Source organism: Panthera tigris, chromosome A3 (genome assembly GCF_018350195.1).
Source record: "Panthera tigris isolate Pti1 chromosome A3, P.tigris_Pti1_mat1.1, whole genome shotgun sequence".
In the NCBI taxonomy this organism is placed as follows: Eukaryota; Metazoa; Chordata; class Mammalia; order Carnivora; family Felidae; genus Panthera; species Panthera tigris.
In genome coordinates, this window is record NC_056662.1 from 94,413,286 (window position 1) to 94,433,249 (window position 19,964).

Consider the following 19,964-nt stretch of genomic DNA (forward strand, 5'->3'; position numbering starts at 1 on the left):
TTATATAATCGTTGCATATGGAATTCTAATTTACAGGAAGTTAGAAGGACATAGAATAAATTAATTGCCAAAGAAGCTGTGTTCCTATTAAACAATTTGAAGCTACTTATGGACTATAAAGATACTTCCCCAAAATATGTTATCTAAAATATTAACAGTCTTATTCTCAGTGTTTGGAATCTACTTCCCAAATCTGAACTGCAGCATTGCTGAATGATGATAGGTAGGAAAATGTTCACCTTTGGCCAAGTATATTTTGTTTAGAAAAACTTAATCCTTTGTTGGGACTTTGGAAACCTAACAGAGCATACAGAGTGAGCATTGCCTACCTGCATATCACATAGTTTTAGACCCAAATGGAAAACAAGCCATAATTTAGGAGTAGATTGAGTTTCTTTATGCTCCAAAATGAATTTAAATGGTGAGACTGAATGTAGTGAAAAGCCAGGAAATGAATTTGACAGATACTAGTTTTCATTTTGAACTTCAAAGTACTGACTTTCTATTAGCATACTCCAGGAGTAGTGAATTTCTATTAAGTTGGCACATAGTTTTAAATTTTATAAGTATGCTATTGTAAGTACCAAAAACCCATTTCAGTAAGATATGGACATGGTTATTTCTTTTTTAATCAGCAGGCTCTAGGCTATATTATTATTAGTCTAAACTTGTTATCCTGAAAGTCTTGAGGCTGTGGAGCTTCCTTCATATATTCCTTTTTGGTGAAGCTTTGTTTATTTGTGTAGAAGAAATAACAGGCTCTGAGGAGAATATAATAGTATTTTCAAAAAATATTCAGGTAGCCTTTAGTAGGCATTTATGCTTAAACATGAAGTGTTATTACAGCCTTTTGAAATTATTTGAATGATATTTTTGTTCAGAACATTTTTTTTGTTAAGTGTTTTGTTAAAAAGTATGGATGTACTTAAAGAAAGGTCTTACAGATATTATAATACTGAAGGCTAGTCTTCAGCTTTGCTTTAAGGGTATCCAAGATAACTGCCTCACTCCCCAGATAACTGCAAGAGCAAAGAGCTGTTGCAAATTACATATCACTTCAACTTTGAATAAAAATGGTGATGGATCCTATAATTGCAGCTATGACTTGTATCCTGGGTCATCTCTCAGTTCACTGAGCCAGGGCTTTGAATGGTTATATAGAAGACAGTAATGGTCAGTATGCTGCCTCCTTGCAGTCAAAGAAAGAGGAAATGAGCTTAAATTGAGCACAGTTAATGGAAGAAAAATAAGAAGCAACTCTTTTCCATGGTTAAACCACTAGGCCATGCCCTTTCTACATAGGGCACCACAGGGTACCAATATCCCTCTTCCCTACTTCCATTTGAACCCAGTTCCATTGCAACAGAGTATATTCTGGAGGGAATCAGTGTGATCTCTACTTTCTAGGGATATTTGAAGGGTTATCGATTATCCTTCTCTGTCTTTATTTCTCAACTTCTACCCCTGCCTATATTTCCATACCCACATATTCTTCTGAACTCCAGGAAAACACACACACACACACACACACACACACACACACACACACACACACACCTCTTACAATAGGGTACCTAGATATTAGAGCTGTCTTTATTAACAATAGGAAAATAGAACTACTATTGTGTTTCAGAAAAAATATTTGGAAGATGTTTTTAAAGCTTGAAAATAAAATTATTTAGGAACACGGGTTTTTTTGGAAACATTTATTCTCCATTAAGCAAGTATTTCTTGACCTTTGTTTCTGCTTCTGGTTAACTGAGGTGGGTGACTCTCTCCTACTGTTACTTTACATTCTTCACAGTGATCACTATGATGGCAGTGATTGTAACAGGAAAAGGTGCCAGGGGGAAATATTGGAACTTTTGGAGAGATTGGGAATTGGTACCTGTTTGAAAAACCATGTATGATTGATTGATTGATTTTTTTTTTTTTTTTTTTTTTTTAGAGAGAGCTCAAGCCAGGGGAGAGACAAAGGGAGAGAGAGAGAGAGAGCTTGAGCCAGATAAAGGCACAGAGGGAGGGAGAGAGAGAGAGAGAGTGAGAGAAAGAGAGAGAGAGAATGAATCTCAAGCAGGATCCACCCTCAGAGTGGAGCCTGATGGGGAGCTCAATCCCCCAACCCTGGGATCATGGCACAAGACAAAATCAAGAGTCAGTCACTCAGCTGACTGAGCCACCCAGGTGCCCTAACCATGTTTGATTTAAATATGACCCTTCTGCTTTCCTGTTGAGAATCATTTCAAGGCATTGGATCCCCTAAAAAGTGTAAATACCTTTTAGAAAGTGTAATGACAACAATTACAGTGATAATTGTAATAATAAAAGAGGTGGTATTATTACTGATCCTAGAGTCTCCACAGAGATATCCCATGTGTTTCCGATCACTGTTCCTCTGTTGGCATGCATGGCTATGGTCTGGTTTACAACAGTGGTTCTCAAAGTGTGATTCCTGGACCAATAGTATCAGCCTCATCTGGAAATGTTATAACTTGTTAAAAATGCCCTCTGTCAAAATGTAAATTCTCAGTTCCGCCCCAGACCTGATGAACGGGAAACTCTCTCGGTAGGTCCCAGCAGTTTGTGTCTGAACGTGCCCTCCAGGTGGTTGTGTGATCTGAGAGCCACCTATTGCTGCCATAAAAAACTTATCACAAACTTAGCAGCTGAAAACAACATAAATTTAATATCTGATAGTCTCTGAGGGCCAGAAGCCCAAGTGGACTTGGCGGGGTCCTCTGCTTAGCATCTCACAAGACTGAAACCAAGATGTTAAAGGGCTGTGTTTCTTACTGGAGGTGCTGGGGAAGAATCCATTTCAAACTTTATTCAGGGTTTTGGCCAAATTCAGTACCTGGTGGTTGTGGTACTGAGGCCTCATTTCTTTGCTGGCTTTCAGCCACAGCGCCTTCTTAGCTCCTAGCTCTCAAAACCCACCTGGATTCCTATGTGCTTTGCATATGGCCGCTTCTGGCAACAATAGGTTGAGTCCGTCTGCCATGCTGTTCTGCTCCACCTGACATCCTCTCGCCCCCACCTCCCTATGCTCTTCTGCCTCAACTGCATCACCTACGTTCTTGTCTGCTACATCTCTATGACTCCTTTTCTTACCCACTGCCAGCCAGGAGAATGCTGTTTTTAAGGGCTCAGCTTTATATTGTGCCCATTTGGATAAATACAGCATCATTTCCCTATTTTAAGATCCAGTGATTAGTGACCATAATTGTATCAGCAAAGTCCCCCTTTACCATGTAATGTGACCTACACACGAGTGGAACACAAGGGGTTCAAGGCCATGGGGGTCAAAATTCTGTTTACTTGGTGTGACTCATACAGGGTCTTTTTATTGGCTTTGCCAGGGTGTTATGTTGCTCACTAGCTAGCCCAGCCTCATTGTGTGCATCTCATTCTTGCCCCAAGGTACCAAAGATATCTGAAGGAAACTGAACTCAGGACCTGCTTTGTCTCACCAGAAAGTGCAGCCACCCACACTTCCCATGGGCTCCACATGTGTATCAGGGCACCTGCCATTTGTGCCATTTGTGTCTCCCTTATGTAACATTCATTTTTGTCAGTCCTCTTCTCCTCTCTCTCTGTTTTTCCATTTCTCTCCATATCTCCATTCTCCTCCCTAGTTCAGAAGTTCCATAGTAATGTTGGCATTAAACTAAGCCTAGGAATTCTTTAGAAGTAATAAAACATTGTTGTTGTAAAGACCGACACCAAAGCCAGGCAGTTTAGGTACAAGTTTTGTGACCTTGGACAATTTTCTAAACTATTTTATACTTTAGTTCCCCTATCTATAGATGGGAGGTAATGATAATGCCAGATCATTAGTCAGTATTATTATTATTTAAAAAAAATTTAATGTTTACTTATTTTTGAGAGAGACAGAATGTGAGTGGGAGAGGGGTAGAGAGAGAGGTTAGACACAGAATCCAAAGCAGGCTCCAGATTCTGAGCTGTCAGCACAGAGTGGGTGTGGGGCTTGAACTCAAGAACTGCAAGATCATGACCTGACCGGAAGTCAGACACCTAACCGACTAACCCATCCAGGCGCCCCTAGCCAGTATTATTAATCATGAAAGTAACAATGTGATTCAGTGTTTCTAGTCTAGATTCTTGAAATGCTGAAGAAATTTAGAAAATTGTCTCATTTTCATATCTTTTACTTTCTTAACAAAGCTTTGTTTTCAAGCATCTTGCCTTACAGGGTCTCCATGGGTCCCCACCCCAATGGACATCTTGAACTGGATATCCAAACAGACAACATGCAAAGAAGTAAAACCAGCACTTTTTGCCTATGCAATTATTTCACTGATTTTCAGAACAAATTCATGAATTATGTAAGGGTATTACCATCCCTATTTTACAGTGATGAAACTGAAGCTTCGGTTAAGCAATTGATTCAACATCGTATGTGTGGAATAGGTGAATAAACTTCCGTATTAGCCATTAACTTCTTTTCAATTTGCCTGTCAACTAAAGCTAGCCTGTCAGCTAATAAAGCCTCACAGAGTTTGTTGGCAATGGAGCTCAGTTTTGAAGAGACAGATTTGTAAAGAGAATCTGAAGCTAGAGCTCTATGGAGGAAGACAGGTTTGGGGGGCCTCCTGGACAACTGGAAAGCTTCCTGGACCATTGCTTTGCAAAAGAACAGGAGTAGGAACGGTGAAAACTCAGAAAGGTGAGGCAGAGAGTTCAGAAGACATTTTCTAGGAATGCCTAGAAAGGGAATCTCTGCACTGAATTATGCACTCCATTAACATATTTATCACTCGAATGCCTTCCCTGGAAGGCAACCTCAAGGAATTTTATCAGGACACTGTCCAAAGACACAAAGCACTTGACCCTTGGCTATTTATAAGGGGCCTTGTTTTACTCTGGCTTTTCTTTTTGTCAGGTTTTGCTTTTTCTGGTGTGAGTGACAGATGGTTGCTAGCATCCTGGCCCACATTTCGTCTTTACCCCCATGAAGAGAGTCTGAAATTATCTAAGATACTACCCTGTAGACCATGTTGGCACCTTTCAGGGATATTTGATATTTTGATACTTTTCAAGAAGAAAATCTTCTCAGAGATTAAATAAATTGCTAAGAGGTTGTTTTTGGGCTTGTGAAACCATGATGTATGGATGAAGACAACCTTGCTGACTTCTGCTACAGCCCCTGCTTTTTACTTTTCCACGTGTGCCATCAGTGTTCTAAGTCTCCTTATCAAAAACAAGTAAAATAAATATATTTTTTTCCTTTGAATTTAAAGCATTGAAAAAAAATTCATTTTCTTTGCTTAGAATCTCTTTTGTGGGCAAAATAGACTACATTAATTGTACAATTGTGTAGTGTTTATTTGAAACAATGTCATTCCATCCTTGGAGAGATGAAAGGCTGGTGTATGTGACCATACACTCCATTTGTTCTCTTGCCTTCTTCTTAAGTCAGTTTGGTTGTTCCACTCAGAAGAGAGTCCATTTGGATTTCTATTTTTTTTTTTTTTAAGGTTTATTCATTTATTTCTCGGAGAGGCAGAGACAGCGTGAGCAGGGGAGGGGCAGAGAGAGAGGGAGAGAGAGAATCCCAAGCAGGCTCTGCGCTGTCAGCACAGAGCCCGATGCAGGGTTCCAACTCATAAAACCAAGAGATCATGACTTGAGCCAAAACCAAGAGTTGGACGCTTAACCAACTGAGCCACCCAGGCACCCCTGGATCTCTGTTTTTAATGGGTGCTTCCATATTCCCCCTAGAGATAAAAAATTGCCAGAAGAAGATACCTAATGTTTGGAAAATAATAACAGTAATAATATTTCCAGAAATGTTTTCTATCCATTAAGTTATTTAATCCTCACAATAAACCTATAAAACACTTGTCCTGATTTTTCATTTGAGGAAACTGAGGCTCAGGAAGGGTAGGTAATTTGGACAACATCACAGAGTTGATAAATTGTAAGCCTTCATTCAAACAAAGGTCTATTAGCCATAATTCTGTTAGCTATTGTTAAATAACAGTTGATGACAAAACGTCTCAGTGATACACAATAGCAAGCATTTAATTCTTGATGCCGTGTCTGTGGATTGATTGGTAGCTGGCTGACCAGGCTTGGTTCAGCTGGTCTTGGTTCCAGCTGCAGCTTGGATTCAGGTTTGCTCCACATGTATTTCTTACATTGTAGGACCAGTGAACTCTACATGACTCTCATCGCAGGAAGCAGTAGCACAAGAAGTCAAGTCTAACCACACAAACATATTTCAAAGGTCTATTCGCATCATATTTCCTAACATTCCATTGCCCAAAGCCCAGCCTCAGTGATGTGGGGAGGCATTCTCTTTTCATTGAGGTGAGGGATGGAGGCTGGTGACTACTGAATAATCACTTGATCTACCTTAAAAGCCTATGTTTTCTTTGCCCTTATGAATTTATAAATATTGAAAGCACAGGTGGGATGACCCTCTCAGTTAAGAGTCAGACATCTTGTGTATGCTTGTCATGGGGGTTACACACTGTCATTTCTACTTACTGACTGTAATTACCCCATTTCTCTGCTCTAGAGGTTGTGACTGTTTGTCTCTTCTGTGCCATCATCTATCCTTACCAGCACTGAAGGGGAAGATCATCAATAGTTGAATATAGGAGACTAAGGTTATGATCATTAGCCAAGAATGGAATCATTTTTTTGTTTGTTTTTATGCAATTTCAATTAGCTGAGGGCTTTGATGGGGAAAATGTTTCCAGTACAAGGCCTAGTCCGTTAGAAAGCAATCAAGTGTGTGCACCAAATAGCAAGACATAAACTCTTCTAAAAGCAACAGATTGCAAGGAATATACTGGCTCAAGTAGTACAACCAAAGGAGCTTCTTACCTTCCTCTTTCTCATGCTCAATTGCTGGCTTGAAGTGAGGATGCTCCTTAGTGGCAATTCAGTGAGAAACTTAGATCTCAATAGATAGATAGCCTGGGTTATGAGGTAGAGATATTGCAATACCCATCTCTCATGCTTGGTCCTTGGTAATTTGGATATTAAGCCAAATTACGAAAATATCATAGAATAGAGGCAGAATTCCTAGTTTTAGTCGAAACCATATAAAAAACTTAGTGGCTGGGAAAACACCATCTAAAGTTTCCATGACTAGATTTTCCTCTTCAACAAATTAACACCATATAACCTTTCCTTGCCTTTTGCTATTGAATCTTACCTGTGTCACAAGAAGTGACTGAAAAGATTAATCTCCACAGGAATGAATTAAGTCAAGTGATTTACCCAGCAACTCTTGTCCTTTCATGTTTAGGTTTATAAGGGCTATGTGACCTTCAGGACTCAAGGCTCTAACTCTGCTTCTTGGCTTACAGTTGGCTTGAGGTCTTTGTTCGGTGTCTCCCATTTCTGCCTGATGCATGCTAGTATCTCTGATGTGATTATCCTAGCATTTTTGTTTCTCATCTCAGCATTTTTTTGAATGTCATTTCTTTACAGTTTTGAATTGGATTATCTGTAGAAGATTTTATGTGCTTTCCTTTCTCTACCAGTACACACAAGCATGTACATGCAACAAATGGCAACTCTCTACACAGTCTTACCCAGTACCTTTCACATTGTGTTAAAATGACTTCACTGCTAGTTATCTGGCTTTCCTATAGGACTTCCTTGTGCATCAACATAATTTTGCTACACATTATTCCATCAGAGCTTGAAAAACACTTTCAGGGAACTTGCAAAAACTGTGTTATAAATACCGGACCAAGATCATTTAGGTAGATCTGGCCTCAGTGGGGACAATGGTATCACGTGCATGTAGAAGACATCTGGCATCTTCACCCTTCCATGGCACAAGAAGGTGTGCGGCCCCACAGCAGAATTCCATGCATGTCAGAGCTACCATTTGTCAGTTGGTAGTGTGAATGGGAAATGTGTAAAGTGTTTTTAGGTTTTTGGAGGACAGGCAGCTTATCTGTGCCAACTATTGTTGTTGTGAAGGAATACCAATCTAAATCTGCCTATATGGTTGGATCGCTGTACTTGTTTTTTTCTTTTAAACATGGCAATTGGAGAGAGGTAAAATACCAGCACACTGTATCTTTGCCTTTTTTTCCCCCTGCCAAAGCACATTTGTTGGGTGTATTTGCTGTAGCAGTGCAGTGAAGAGGCGTGTGCCTATTGTGATAGGCTTTCTTTGTCGTGTTAATTTTAATAGCAATAATCATCTACATTGATTTATAAGAAGGGAATGGAGTGGGGACATTGATTCAAAAGAAGAGAATAGCTATGAACAGTGTGATTTGTAGTGGTATTAAAGCAAATGATTCAGATTTAGTTTGTACATTCTAAGGTTGCTTGTCTAGTGGTTAGTTGTCGAAATATATTCAGCAAAGAGCAGTCAATTTCTCACTGAGAAACACACCCCTGATAGAATGTATAATTTATTCTGTTGAGGCCAGGGCCATATTTTGTGCTTGATATGTGGGAGAATGCTACCCGCCCATCAGTGGTTCTTAGGTAGGAGAGGATTGCTTTAGAGTGAAATAAATAACCTTATCAGACACTAATTTTATGGGACAAGAATGTAAATGCAGTGAGCAATCAGAGAGTATGTATATAGCAGCAAGCTAATTTTCAAAACCGTCATCACTCAGTTTGCAAAATATCTTTCCTACTTAAGAGGATGAAACTCAGCTGCCACAGGGAGTATAATATCCTCAGTGGCCAGTTATGATGTGAAGAAAACAAAGTAGCTATTTGTTATGAAATAGATCCCTCATCTGGTGATCATGGTAGATTTACTGTGCTTCCGGAAAATCTTTGTTGGTTTCCCAGCCCCCGTTTGGTGTCTTTTCTCAGTTTTTCCATAGCCCTCTGCATTCCTGGGTCATGCTGAGATGTAAGTGTTGCCTACCTTGGCTGTCTCTACCTTGAAACCGTAAACTACCTGGAGTCAAGGTCCAACTCTTTCCCAGCACATAGCAGATCGATACATGTACTAAATATTGAGTGAGTGAAATATTTCCATGTTAGTTGAATCCCAGAAGTTTGTCTAATGTACACAGGGGTCATCAGGAGCTCTCAGGTTTTAATCTGATTCCAACACCACCGCCTCACATAGTTCTGCTTTCCCCATCTTTAATTTGACAGGTTTTAACGAGACATATAACCTCCAAGTATGTTCTGAGTTTTGGTGATTTATTTATCTTGAACCCCCAAGGTAACAGATTATTTCGGTAATCATTATTTCTTACCAGTAATGTGTGTTTCTATAGGGAGCATGACTTCGGCAACTTCACCGATCATTTTAAAATGGGACCCCAAAAGTTTGGAAATCCGGACACTAACAGTGGAGAGGCTTTTGGAGCCACTTGTTACACAGGTAAGGCATGGTTTGAAATACTTTTGTTACGTGTGTATGTTTCTATTGTGATTATATGGTAACATTTCAAAAACCTGAGAAATCTCTGAGCAAATAAATCATGCCATAATGCTGATTACTGAATGCACGTTAATGCCAGAACTATGGACAGTTTTATGGCCCAATAACATTCTGAAGTGCCTTTTAACAAACTCATCATATGATGTTTGAAATTAGGTTGATGAGATAATTAAAGAGGGGGCCTTGGTGAAGGGGGCTCTCATTTGCAGTCATGAATTCAAAGTCTAAATAAACTATCCCTAGTTCACTTTCAGATGCTAGTGCACAGTTGGGAAGAACTGTTAATATTTAAGAGCAAAGTGTATTACTTTTTCTTTAGTTTACGTTGGAGAATTTATCATGTTGGAAAGTTGAAATGTTCCATTTTTTCTGTTGTCACATTCACCACATTTCCACAAGATGACTGTCAACAGAAAAAAAAATATCCTCAGGATTTAAGTTTTATTTTTTTATTTTTATTTATTTATTTATTTTTTTATAGGACTTCCATTTTTTTTTTTAAACGTTTATTTATTTTTGAGACAGAGAGAGACAGAGCATGAACGAGGGAGGGTCAGAGAGAGAGGGAGACACAGAATCTGAAACAGGCTCCAGGCTCTGAGCAGTCAGCACAAAGCCCGACGCGGGGCTCGAACTCACATACCGTGAGATCGTGACCTGAGCCGAAGTCGGACGCCCAACCGACTGAGCCACCCAGGCGCCCCGTGGATTTAAGTTTTAAAAGTTAGCTTTTAGTACCTTATGAAGCATATTATCTGCTATGTTAAACTCAGAAATTCATGGAATGTGAAAATTCAAGGTTTTTATGGTATATTTTTAGGGAGGTATACCAAGTTAAGTGGAGGGCCTTCATACTGGTTTCCTTTAACTACTATAACAGAGTACCACAAGCTTGGAGTCTTAAAGCATCATAAATTTATTACCTAGGTTCTGGAGGTCAGAAATCCTAAAGTCAAGGTGTTGGTGGAACTGCATTCCTTCTGGAGGTTCTGGCAGAAAGTCCGTGTCTTTGTCTCTTCCATCTTCTGAAGTCCACTTGCCTTCTTTGATGCCTTCTTCGTATTCAAAGCCAGCAACGTAGCATCTTTAAATCTCTCTCTGACTCTGAACTCTGCTCCCTGTCCTCACATCTCCTCATATTTTCCTCTTATAAGGACCCTTGTGATTATACTGGGCCCACTCAAATAGTCCAGAACAATCTCATCTCAAGATTCTTAACCAAATCACAGCCATTTAAGATAACATATTCACAGTTTCCAGGAAGTAGGACACGGACATCTTTGGGAATCATTATTCAGCTCAGCATATTCTGCCCTGTGCCCACCCCCCTACCAAAAATTCACATCCTTCCCACATGGAAAACACCATATCCCCAGATTCCCCAAACATCTCAACCTATTATAGAATCTTCTCAAGTCCAAAATCTCATCAAAATTTCATCAGTTTAAAAATTACAAATCTCGTCATCTCAATCATCTAAAGTAGGTTTCGGTAAGGTTCTGGTTAAAATCCGTTCCTGAACAAAATTCCTCTCCATCTGTTACCTGTAAAACTAGAAAACAAAATATATGCTCCCGAAATGCATTGGTGGCACAGACATAAGAAAATAGTTACAGATGTTCCCATTTGAAAAGGGAGAAAGTGGAAGGGGGAAAAAATGGTTATCAATCTCAAGCAATTTAGAGATCCAGCTGAGCAAATTCCCTCAGTTTTGAAAGCTTGGGAATAATCCTCTGTGGCCTGAGGCTTTGCCCTATGCGCCTGGCTCTACACCCTAAGAATTGCTGTTCCTTTTTCATGAGGGGTAGCACATATTTTCAGCTGAATATTTTATCAGCACATTTCCTGTCTATAGCATTTGGGAGTCCAACAGCCCTTTTGAATTGTATCCTTTTTGTCACTCTCAGTCCAAACTGGCAGTGTAGAAACACTGGATATAAAATTCTTAAGAAACGTGTAGTTCTCCCCTGTATGTCTCTGGGGTTCACTCTGTTAGAAAACAGGCTACTTCACAGAAAATTCCCAGATAATCCCATCTCATTTTTGGCCTCTGCTGAAATGGCTGGAGATCCAGCAGTCACATGCCTAAACTCTTCAAAGAGCACTCTGTATGACTGAATACTCTGAGCTTTCAGTCCTTCCAAGGCACAAGCCAAAGGTTATCCAGACGTACAACTGGCTTTCTCTCCAGATCATGCTTTCCTGAGAGTGAGTTTTCTAATTCCGGTGCCTTTTGCAATCTACATATGCTGAGAATTTTCCAAATCCTCAAGTTCTGGTTTCTTTTAGCTTAACTGTTATTTTCTCAATTTCTTTCTTTCTTCTCACATTTTACTATAAGCAGGGAGAAGAAACCAGGTCACTCCCTGGAAAACTCCTCAGCTAAATATCCATCTTCATCATGTAAAATTTGGATTTCCGCATAAGTGTAGGACACAGTTCATCCAAGCTTTCTGTCACTCTTTCTTCCATTTCCTAGTACCATGTTCTTTATTTTTTTTGTGAGCCCTCACTAGCGTCTCCTTTAGCACCTGCCTTTCTACAGTCTTTTTATGATGATTTTGGTATCCTCTCAGATAATAGAGGCTTTCTCCACTATGTACCTCAATTCCTTCTGAGTCCTTGCGAGCAAGGCCTTGGTAGCCCTGTTTTTACTGAGTCTGTTCAAGGAAAACTTAGATTTTTCTATTAAAATTCTTTAAATTTTTCTAGCCTCTGCCTATTATCCATTCGAAAGCCACTTCCACATTTCTTAGGTATTTGTTATAGCAGCACCCTACTCCCCAGACCAAAATCAGTATGTTTCCAATTGCCTTTCTAACAAATTACCACAACCTTAGGAGTTTAAAACAACACACATTTATTACTCTCTAGTTCTAGAGGCCAGAACTCCTAAAGCCAAGGTATCGTTAGGGCTGTGTTCCTTAAGGAGGACATTCCTTCCCTTTGTCAGCATCCTGTGTGCACCTGCATTCCCTGGTTGTGGTGCTTTTCTCCTTCCTTAAAGCCAGCGGCATAGTACTTTCTCCAAATCTCTCTCTCTCTCTCTGACTTCAGTGTTTACCATCTCCCCTCCTCCTCAGACTGTAACTCTCCTGTTTCTCCTTAACGAGGACCCTTGTGATGACATCAGGGCCACCCAGATATTCTAAGATAGTCTCTCCATCTTGAGATCTTTAAGTTAGTCACATCCGCAAAGTCCCTTTTGTTATTTAGGATAACACAGTCACAAGTTCTGTCGTTTAGGTAGAGGACATCTTTGTATGTAATTGTTGAAACATTTCGTTAGATTTATGCACACTTTTCACTTGGTCATGATTCTTGTTAGTTCTATCAAAATTTCTTCGAGAAACACTTAATGCTCATAGGATCTTAGATTTGGGAATATGTTGGCCACTCAGATTATGGCCTGTAGACGAAGGCCTATGCATGAGTTGTTACTGGTCTGCATTAAGTATAGAAATATAAAGTGTTTTAGACTTTTTATAACCATTTTACAGAATAATTTTATATGTGTTAATCTAATAATTCAATTTAGACTTGTATTTTTTATCCTTTTAAATTTTTGAATCATTCATTTTGTTGTATTTTACAATGCTTTGCTTTATGAGGTATTGGAATAACAAATATACAGCTTTTCATCATAGATAACCTGAGAAAGACTGGCTAAGGTGGTATTTTGGAGTCAGAACAATCTGCTTTTTAAGCCTACTCAAAAGCAGACTGCCTTACGGCACCTGGGTGGCTCAGTCAGTTAGGTTAAGTGTCTGAGTCTTGGTTTTGGCTTAGGTCATGATCTCACAGTTCCTGAGTTCAAGCTTTGCATCAGCTCTGTGCTGTCAGCTTGGGATTCTCTCGGATTCTCTCTCTCCCCTTCTCTGCTCCCCTCCCGCACTAGCTCTCTCTGTCTCTCTCTCAAAATAAATAAATAAACGTACAAAAAAAAAAAAGGAGATTGCCTTTTCCTAGCCTCAGAATTTTACCTTCAGATTATATATCAGTATATTTAATCCTTATCATACAGATTAAATGAAACACAATAATTAAAACATAATGACTGTTATAAAGTAAATGTTGATTCAATGTAGTTTCCATTTGTCTGTTTGTTTTTTTTTTTTTTTTGATGACTATATATTCAGGTTTCTATTAGCTATAAACCAATACTGTATAAGTCAAGGAAAAACATAGGAATGAAGCTCGCATGAGGAAACAAAATATTACCCGTAAACTGTCTTTTACGTCTTACAATGTTCTGGTATTTATATTTTGCTGTTGTACTTGTCTTATCTAAAGAATAGTATATCTAAGATTACAATTAAAGATTATTCTTTTCCTTATCTTTCAGTCCAGTTACCTAAATCCTTTCAGGTAAAGGCAATGCATTAAAAATATTTATTATTACATTATATATTATATAACATTATATATTATGTTAATGTATATTGTTATATTATTTATGAATATGATGGTTATTAATATTTATACTTATTAAATTTTAATTCATATGTGTTAATTTAATACAGGAGGATGCTTAAAACTCTGTTGAAATTCACATAGTGATTTAACACTGTAACAAGTCTTAACATCCCTTTAATGTCTTCTGATATCTAAATGGATTATCTTTCTTTTCAGTGTTCCTATTCTGATTTAAAAGAGAGAGAGATTCTTTTCAAAATGTGACTTTTCAGACAAACTTCTCTATATAACATTATAGCTTTGCTATCAGGACTAAGCATTCCCTCCCCTAGAATAAAGCCTTTAATGATAGGACTGACATGATTGTTGACCTTTGAAGGAAATATGAATAAGAAAGAGAGATAAGAAAATACTAGGAATAAACTTCTTGCTTAACATATATTTATTTTTAAAGATGGAACTGAGAAAGAAAATCAAAGCCCTATTTGTCTCTCTCTCTCTCTCTCTCTCACACACACACACACACACACACACACACACACACACAACTTTATGGACTGAATAAAGTTCATAGCGGTATTCAATAACAGTATGACCATAACTATCCTACAGTTTTTCTGTGAGGGATAGATAAGTAATGAAATAAATATCAGAAATTAAATGGTTCTCAGTAAAATTCATTCACTGTCATAAAAGAAAAATAACATTAGGAATTTACTATTTATTATTTAAAATAGCCAACAAAACTATCTCATTCCAACCATAATATAAATGAGGCTGAAGCATAAGAGACTCTTAAAAACTGAGAACAAACTGAGGGTTGATGGGGGGTGGGAGGGAGGGGAGGGTGGGTGATGGGTATTGAGGAGGGCACCTTTTGGGATTACCACTGGGTGTTGTATGGAAACCAATTTGACAATAAACTTCATATATTGAAAAAATAAATTAAAAACGTAAAAATAAATAAATAAAAATAAATGAGGCTGCATTTTATCTTAATGTTGAAATGGCAAGGTTCCTTTTGGAGAAGTTTTACATTATGGAAATCATGAAATTTCAAATAAAAAAGGATTCACCTTAGAAACTTTAGTACTGGAACAAGATGCCCAAACTTTTTATAAATTCAGAAAAAGTAAAGATTTTTAATTGCCCACATTCTGTGATACTAAGTTTTATTAGGAAACTTAAGCACTTTATTAGGCAATTTTATTAGAAAACTAAATAATATATTAGAAATTAAGAAGCACTCTTAGATAACTCTTAGAACCAAAGGGAAATGCAAACTGTATAAGAGTTAATGAAAAAGGTGATGTCTTCCTAACAAAATATACACACCCAATAAAAGCTGTGCTTACTACAAAATTTTAGCTTTCAATGCATTTTTATTAAAGAAAAAAATAAAAATAAGCTAATTGTTCATCTTAAGAAATTAGAAAAAGAACATCAAAAGAAACTAGGAGAACAGAATAACAAAGAAAACCGGAATCACTAAAATAGAATACAAACATTAATGGGGTTAAATAAATTCAAAATTTGATCCTTCTTTGAAATGGACAATAAAAATTCTTCAAGGCACAAATTATGGAAAATATATAAAGAAAGAACATATAGGATTATGAATGAGAAAGCATAAATAATTCCAAGAACAAGAGATTTTAAAAGTATAGTAGACTATATGCAACTCTACTCTGATGAAACATGCAAACATAGAGGATGGGAATAAATTCCTAGAAAAACTTAAATTACCAAAATACATCCAAAAGAAGGTGAAACTAGAATAAGCCATATACATATTGGAAAGCTATTTAAAGATCTGTTATCAAAAAGCACCAGAACTGGGTTACATGGGTGGCTCATTCAATTAAGTGTCCAACTCTGGATTTTTTGCTCAGATCATGATCTCATGGTTGTGAGAGATATCCCCGTGTTGGGTTCTGCACCGAGTGCAGTGCTTAAGATTTCCTCTCTCCCTCTCCCTCTTCCCCTCCTTTCTCTCATGAGTGTGCACATGCTCACTCTTTCCCCTCCCCAAAAAAAGGCACCAGAACAGAGGGATGCAAAGGTAAATATTATTAGACATTTAGAAAACTGATAGTCATAATGTTATTTAAACTAATATTTCAGCCATAGAAAAAGATAACTCCTTAATCACTTTTTGAAGAATCATAATTTTATTTTAAATAATTCAAAATACTTTAAAATAACTCTTTTTAACAAAAGGACAATGAGGGGCACCTGGGTGGCTCAGTCGGTTAAGCGGCCGACTTCGGCTCAGGTCATGATATTGCGGTCCGTGAGTTCGAGCCCCGCGTCGGGCTCTGTGCTGATAGCTCAGAGCCTGGAGCCTGTTTCAGATTCTGTGTCTCCCTCTCTCTCTCTGACCCTCCCTCGTTCATGCTCTGTCTCTCTCTGTCTCAAAAATAAATAAACGTTAAAAAAAATTTAAAAAAAACCAAAAGGACAAGGATGGTTCTGTATCATTTCTGAGGTTAAATGCAAAAAAAAACCCCACAAAAAACAAAAACAAAAAAACCAAAACAACCCCCCCAACAACAACCAAAACAACAACAACAACAACAACAACCAAAAAAGTACATACCATCCAGTAGTATATTCAAATGTCAGCATATATATAACAAAATAGGAAATTAAAAAGAAATAATGAGAGCCTAATATGAGGAACTAAATAAATATATTTTAGTAGCTCAATAAATTATACCATTAGATGCTAAAAAGACATTGGATAGAATTTTGCACACTTTTCCAATAAAAATTCTAAATAGGAATAGGACCAAACTTTCAAAATAAAGGAATGTACCATGTAAACATAGGGATAGGACAGATAACACCCTCTCTTTATGATATCATTGTATTTAAAATTAATATGAGAATGGGGTTAGGTGGCTAGGTAGAAGATACATATAAAAAAATAGAGTTTCCATCAGTTCAAAACAACCACAAATCAAAACAGGAAAATATTCTCTTTTTACTTGAAAAACTTAAAAAGATGATTATTTTTCCTGTATCAAATGCATTTTAATTTTATAGTTATTTAATGTAAAAATTTGTTATTATTTTTATGCCATTGAAGTAGAGGTTTGGAGTCAAGGGGGCCTGATTATAAGGACAGTGTTCCCAATGATAACTTGAATAAGTTACTTAATGTGTTATGAAGTGTAGATTATAGATAATAATAATTTGTGTCTCATAGAATTATTGAAAGGATACATGAGATGGTGTATTAAAGTGATTCATGAAGTGTCTGATGTTATTCTGATACAGGTTTGCTCTTAATGCTGCATTCTTCATTACCTGCTAATAATGGCTTTCCACTTATTAGAAAATGGGTACTATGTATAAAATAAGGAGTCATTAGATATTTCCTTTTTCTTTTTTTTAACATGAAATTTATTGTCAAATTGGTTTCCATACAACACCCAGTGCTCATCCCAACAGGTGCATCCCAACAGGTGCAATGCCCATCACCCACTTTCCTCTCCCTCCCACCCCTGATCAAGCCTCAGTTTCTTCTCAGTTTTTAAGAGTCTCTTATGGTTTGGCTCCCTCCCTCTCTAACTTTTAGATATTTTCTTTAGAAAAATATTTTAATGCAGATTTAGAGAAGAATGGTGTGTTAAATTTAATCAAAGATTACTAAAACAGGAACATCTGAAGTTAATGGGAATTCAACTTCAGTAAACTAATGCAACTCAATCCATCACAATAGAATAGAATGGAATTTTCTGGAATTTAGTTCCTTATTTCCTTATAGAAAGATGAATCTGCAACTTAAATAACAATGAGCATCTGAAAAAATACCATTGCTGTTTAATGAGCTGTCCCAAATTGGCATACTGGGGAAGGAACCTCCTAAGAAGAGGAACTTTCTTTAATCGTTGGCCTCTATTAGGCCAATGTTTATGGGCCTCTATTAGGTTAGGCTCTAGTGGCCTCTATAGTTACATCTTTTAAAATTGTACTCAAAAATTAATTGTTTCAAAAGCGAAATAATTAGAACTTAGCATACTTAAAAATATTTTTAAAAATTTTTTAAATTTAATTTTATATTTAAAAAAATATTTGGTTTTCTGCTTCTTTTGATATTAAGTCCTCATAAAAAGAATCATCTTTGTGTGACTCACAACTAAAGTTAATTACCTTGGTGCATTTAAAAGTAGGAAATCATGAGATTTAAATGTAAAATCAGGGGGTTTAAAACTGAAAATTTTCCAGAAATAAACTGACACTCCGAAATGAAGTGACTTCTGAGACTTAAGCTTTTATTGAGAACTACCTTAATTCATGGTTTATTCATGAGATTCAAAGATTAACATGGTTGGGTGGTTTTCAATGTGACACCACAATGTTACAAGAAATAGTTTATGTCATCTTTGTCAAAGGGTTCAAATTGTATACAGAGTAAACGATATGCTAAAATTAATTAAATTAAATGTGTTTAACTTTCATACCCTTTTAAAAAATATATTTATTTTTAAATTGTCATATCCCTTTTTAAAAAATTATTTATTTTGAGAGAGAGAGAGCAAGTGGTGGTGGGGGGTGGTATCAGAGAGAGAGAGAGAGAGAAAGGGAGAGAGAGAGAGAGAGAAGGAGAGAGAGACAGAGAGAGAGAATCTCAAGCAGACTCTGCACTGCCAGCCCAGCATGAAGCCTGCTGCAGGGCTTGAACTCATGAACCACGGAATATGACCTGAGCTGAAACCAAGAATCAGATGCTTAACCAACTGAGCCACCCAGGTTCCCCATACCAATCCCTTTTTAAGTTTTGAATGCCAATTTTCTGGTGTGAAAAAATGTTTTAGTTTGTCTATCTTTAATAGAAGTTGCTGTGGGTGAATGAACTAACTAAAATACCATAACTTTTTATTTAAAAATCTCTTTATTTTATATTAAAAATAGGATTTGAAAATATTTAATGAGGTTTTAATTTAGTAATTTACTTATCACACATATTAATATTTAATTGGAATGAAGTATTTTTATTGTTTCACCCGCTAATAGTAAAATTTTTTTAAATTGCTGCATTTTTTTTACAGTAGATGCATATACCTAAAGTCGTTATTATATTGGAAATAATTCTTTGTATTAAACTGATATGGGGGATTTCTTGGTAGTACTGTGTTTGCCACTTGTGAAATAGGAGTTTAATTGACTAGTATATTGTCTGGAATTAGATTAATTTCTATTTTGGATTATGTTCAAAATTTTGATGTCTGCCACCAGATGGGAATGATGCTCTTTTTGTTTTATGGCCAGCTGTGTTGACCATGTTTTAGAAATTGAGTAATGTATGGAGCCCTTTTAAACAAAAAAATGAAAACAAAATTTTCCCAACTCTAGACTGGACTTAAAGTAGCATAAATGTGGAATTATGTATGCACATATGTTTATTTATAAAGAAAATTACAAAATAAGTACTAAAAGCACAAAACCAAAAATTGAAATTAACATTGATTTGATGGATGATGTTACGTCATCACGTATGATGTAAATGATTATGTGACTGCACTAGCTCTGGGTCTTTTGTGTTTAGCAAACACTCACTACCATGTACCATGTGATGTGTTGATTTCCTCTACCTTTATTTTTTTTTTCAATATATGAAATTTATTGTCAAATTTGTTTCCATACAACACCCAGTGCTCATCCCAAAAGGTGCCCTCCTCAATACCCATCACCCACCCTCCCCTCCCTCCCACCCCCCATCAACCCTCAGTTTGTTCTCAGTTTTTAACAGTCTCTTATGCTTTGGCTCTCTCCCACTCTAACCTCTTTTTTTTTTTTTCCTTGCCCCCCCCATGGGTTTCTGTTAAGTTTCTCAGGATCCACATAAGAGTGAAAACATATGGTATCTGTCTTTCTCTGTATGGCTTATTTCACTTAGCATCACACTCTCCAGTTCCATCCACGTTGCTACAAAGGGCCATATTTCGTTCTTTCTCATTGCCACGTAGTACTCCATTTTGTATATAAACCACAATTTCTTTATCCATTCATCAGTTGATGGACATTTAGGCTCTTTCCATAATTTGGCTATTGTTGAGAGTGCTGCTATAAACATTGGGGTACAAGTGCCCCTATGCATCAGTACTCCTGTATCCCTTGGGTAAATTCC

General features: G+C 37.1%; 1 protein-coding gene across 9 annotated transcripts in view; it reads left to right on the top strand.

Annotated features, from left to right (window-relative positions):
- The window catches only part of CTNNA2 (catenin alpha 2), a 1,097,491-nt gene that overhangs the window by 130,355 nt on the left and 947,172 nt on the right, over window positions 1–19,964 (top strand). For all 9 annotated transcript variants that reach the window (XR_006215835.1, XM_042981836.1, XM_042981834.1 and 6 more), the window contains one exon: window positions 9,246–9,352. Coding sequence is in view for 8 of the 9 variants with exons in the window: in XM_042981836.1 (XP_042837770.1) it covers window positions 9,251–9,352 (102 nt within the window). In the remaining variant the exon portion in view is untranslated. The remainder of the gene's footprint in view (window positions 1–9,245; window positions 9,353–19,964) is intronic.